This window comes from Polypterus senegalus, chromosome 2 (genome assembly GCF_016835505.1).
Source record: "Polypterus senegalus isolate Bchr_013 chromosome 2, ASM1683550v1, whole genome shotgun sequence".
NCBI classification, from domain to species: Eukaryota; Metazoa; Chordata; class Cladistia; order Polypteriformes; family Polypteridae; genus Polypterus; species Polypterus senegalus.
In genome coordinates this window covers 283,451,020-283,455,384 of record NC_053155.1, presented here as the reverse complement: position 1 = coordinate 283,455,384, position 4,365 = coordinate 283,451,020, and the positions used below count along the sequence as shown (strand labels likewise).

The following is a 4,365-nucleotide window of genomic DNA, read 5'->3' as shown; positions in this document are numbered from 1 at the left end:
CAGGCTTTTGGGGGGATTGGCTTCTAAAACAGTTCAGAAACCTCACATGTATACAGTACATTGGCAAAACCAACGTTAAAGAAACATGCACATAATAAGCACAAATATGAACAAAAAAAGACATAAAACATGACCTTGAACTCAAGCCAAAGCAGGAACTCAAGTTGGGACATTACATAATAGTTTTGTGCATGTTTTTCATTGAAATCAAAGTTAACATCTCCAGATTTGAAGGATTCTCCCACAAATAATTAGCATTTATCTTTAGCTCTGCAAATAAGGTGTTATTGGTTAACTTAAGAAGGATTTTAAGTGCACTGGGAGCTGATATAAAGTTGTCCAATTGCTCTGAGCACCAAAAGAAGTTCTGATTTATTGTGTAAAATGAATAGTCCTTTTTCCAACATGCAGTATATTTGCCAGGTGTTTCTAAATCATTTCTGCTATCATTTGCTTAGGTTTAATTTTAAAATTTCATAAGTTGCATACTAAACCTAAATTTAGGCTTGTATTATGTATGAGGAAAAGCAACATGTCTCAGATGGATTTCAATGATGACAGCATTCTCGTTTTATGTATTTTTATTATTAAAAATATTTAAAAAAAAAGTCCAAAGCGATTATTTGCTGTATTGATCAGATTAGATAAACTTTATTAATCCTATGGGGAAATTCAGATGCATATTGCAGCAGAAACATAAAAAACAAGGATACAGATTCTCAGGATAGATAATACAGCCAATCAATCAATCAATCAATCATTAACTAAGAAATACAAATAAACTTAATGAGTACTTAAACTTCTTGAGCAATTATGTTGCATATTTTACAATTGGAAAGAAGCTGTATGTTTTTACTCCTAACTTTGCATTTAGGCTTAATAATTGTTTCTTATCTCTGATGTTACATGTTGGATTTTCTGAGCAACATCTACAAACTAATACCATACAAGATGCCATGAAAATAAGCACAATTACCTGCAATTTAATTAACGGATTGATATCGTTTAATAAAGCAACAACTAGCTTATGATTGATGTAAACATCAAAGTTTTTTTCTGTGTTTATCCCCTCAAGCAAAAGCTTGATTTATGATGTACCAACACTTTTATTTAAAATGGAAAAAAGTAGCAACCATTCCAAAATAAAGCTTTTTTTGATTTGGAATTAACTGGAATAAGACTTTATGAAATTGCCAAAAGCTTTATTCACATTAATCTTTGGTTACTTTTATTGTATAGTGATAAATTATAAATCATTTTCTGTTTCAGGATACTCTGTTGCCTTCAGCTAGCTCAAATGTGGGTTTCTCTTGTTTTTTCTCATAGTTCTAGTTTCTGCAAATGCTTTCCTCTTGCTGCTGATTCTATTAACTCTTTCTTTAAAAAATAGTCTGAAGTTAAACAGTTGCTTTACATAGTTAAGATTTTCTTTATATGGATAGGAAAGTAAAACATTTTTTCAGTGTTTAAGATCTTGAACTCCTCTTGCTCAAAATACAAACAGGTATTCCCATTTTCACACATATGAAATAAAAATTAAAAATAACCTGCAGATGTTGGTGCAATGTTGTTATGCTTAGCTACGGAGCTTCAAGGTCTGCAGTTTGAATTGAGAATTTAAAGCTGACTTTTTAATCATTTCCTGGTCACTTTTTCCTTTTCCAATTTTGCTTTCCTGTCGAGAGACAGAAAATTTAATTGGTGGAAGTGACCTAAAATAAATCTATTTAACAGTTTCAGTTATGTTAAATATTCTTAAAAACATCTAAATGTTAAAACATCACAATAGATTGCATTTTAATGACAAAATGAATCTTTACAACCAAAGCCATTATCTTTAGCTCTCTAAAGCACATTTACGACACAGATCAAGAAATAATAGATACTGACCTGTTGTTATTGAATATTTAAAATTGTTATTAATATTTAAAATAATTGCAATTTTTACCAACATCCAGAGTCTTAAATCACAGGATGAACAGTTAACCTTTACATCAATCATCAGTTAATTAAAATGTTGGGTCAGGTATTATGTCCAAATGTTTTCACCATAAATATTATGCTCGCTACTATATTTTATTTATTTGTAATTAGTTTATGTGTAATGGCTATGTTCTTTGTGATATGTATATATTATGTTTTGGTCTCTCTGTAAAATTTGCTGACAACCCAAATTTCCCTCTTGGTACAATAAAATTGTTTTCATGCTTTCAAAAATTATTTGAACAAAACAAGTCATAAGAGGTTTTAAATGTGACCTAGCTAGTCGAGTAACACATTTTTAGTTTACAAATTGTATGTATTTAAGTTAATGCATTGAAAACAATCATAATGTACATTTATTTTATGCCTGTTTTTAGTATACAACTGGACTACAGAAGATGTGGTGGAATGGCTCATTGCCTATGTGGAGCTGCCACAGTATGTAGAGGCTTTTAGGAAATTAATGCTCAATGGAAGTGCAATGCCAAGGTTAGTAAACCTCTCATACTGAGAGCTTGGGATGTTTTCAATTGCCTGGTCTTTTCAGCTAAATTACAATGTTTCTTTGATTGCTACAGTAACTGTCAGATATGCATAGAAAATGTCAATTAGTTGAACCTCTGTAGCTAAGTTTGGATGGTCTATTAGTCTTGCAGATTTAGATGTCACAACTGTGCCCCTGAGCAATTCACACAATCTGGACTTGCTGTAATTAAAAAATGCAGAGTATGTATTAGGGATGAGAATCTATAACATTGCTTAAAAAATAGTCCGCCCCTAAAGAGGTATTTTAGCAGTTGCATACTTTTTTGAATGCATGGCCATAGAGAGTTATTAGCTACATTTACAGAAAAACAGGAATTAATTATGTAAGTTTTTATGAAGGTGGAGGCCTTATTTAATCTTAAAAATGGAAGAATATCACTCTGCTCTGTTGTGTGGTCTTCTTGACTACCCCATACCTCAAAATAAACATGTTTGTCTGCAGTTAGTAATGTCATTCCCCTTTTTTCCAGTGGTGCAAAACAAGAAATTATATTCAAAGATGTGTGCTTTAATTTATTTATTGTACTTGTATAGAGAACTTGAAAAGCTGTGCAAGAGCACTTCCAAGGCAGTTTTCCCATCATAGCTACTAGGTGTATGTCAATATCATTTGTTCAATCAGTAATCATTATGAGTTCTGTTCAAATAGTGAAGACCTGATCACTCAGATATTCTGTGATTGTGGAGATCATACTTGTGTGAGTACTTGGGTTGCATGGTATACCAGTACCGAAATAGCACTGAGAAACCCAATTTTTACAGCAGTAGGTACCAGCAGCTTGGTACTTTTGATACAGGAAGTAAACAGTAGGTTTAAAGACCTTGTGCCCAGCTCTCTCTTCTTCTGCTCTTCAACACATTGTAAATTTCACAGTGGACAAGCAATCCCCCAGCCACTTTCGACGTACTAGTGCAGTGTTTCTTAAACTTATGAGTTGCAAACATGTCTGTGATGTGTTGCCACATGATTGTGCTGTGAAATGAAAAAAGTCTATCCAAGTATTAATTCTGAACCAAATTTCAGTACCCTTCATAATGACAAAGACATATTTTTCCTTGATTTACAAAGTTTAAGGTTTTAGTATGTCTAGTGGTAAACAGAAATTGTTTGAAGGACTGCCATGAAAAATAGTTTTGAAGGTATAGTTTTGGTTGAGTACATAATTATATGCAAGAAACAAAACATTTCTAAACAGGGGACATGTTGTGCCAAACAGTAACTTTGCAGTGCTATGGGATATGCCATTAAAAGTTGTTACAATGATAGTTGACAGATTGGGCACAAATTGCAACTTAATTCTAGGGTTGTGCATCATAAAATGTCTTGATTATATGCTGTAAAATCCATTTTTTTTCCCCTAGAGAAATCAATAAAATATTTTGTTTTAGTTAATATTTCTTTGAAATGTTGCACTTGCTACTGTTCAGCCATTTGCAGATCCATTATTGCATAAACAGACTAATAGCAATTTATTTTTGGGTATGTAATTTTGGCACAATAATTGCAAAAAAAAAACACCTTGCTACTTAAGGGGTTAAACATAAGTAGTGTGTGTTGGTATATTCCATGTAAGAATAAGATTGCTTGCAAAATGTTTTGTTTCAAAAAGCTCAACACTGATAATTGTAATGATGTGTCTGTAGAACATGTCTTTCCTGTTGCATGTAAAACCTAATCACATGAAGGGCTTAGCAAAAAAAACTCCTATGAAGTTATTAGGATGACACACATGCTCTCTTCAACTGAACAACAATTGACAAAATAGAAGTAGGTTAATAACTGATGACTTCTGTAAAAACTGCCTTCTTACGTGTGTGTATTGTTTTTTTATTTAA

At 32.2% G+C, this 4,365-nt stretch overlaps 1 protein-coding gene across 2 annotated transcripts in view; it reads left to right on the top strand.

The window, feature by feature from the left end:
- Positions 1-2,364: 2,364 nt before the first annotated feature.
- LOC120523954 (stromal interaction molecule 1-like) overlaps positions 2,365-4,365 on the top strand; it is a 124,819-nt gene continuing 122,818 nt past the window's right edge. For both annotated transcript variants that reach the window (XM_039745700.1, XM_039745699.1), the window contains exon 1: positions 2,365-2,472. In XM_039745700.1, the coding sequence (XP_039601634.1) occupies positions 2,447-2,472 (26 nt within the window). In that variant the 5' untranslated portion in view covers positions 2,365-2,446. The remainder of the gene's footprint in view (positions 2,473-4,365) is intronic.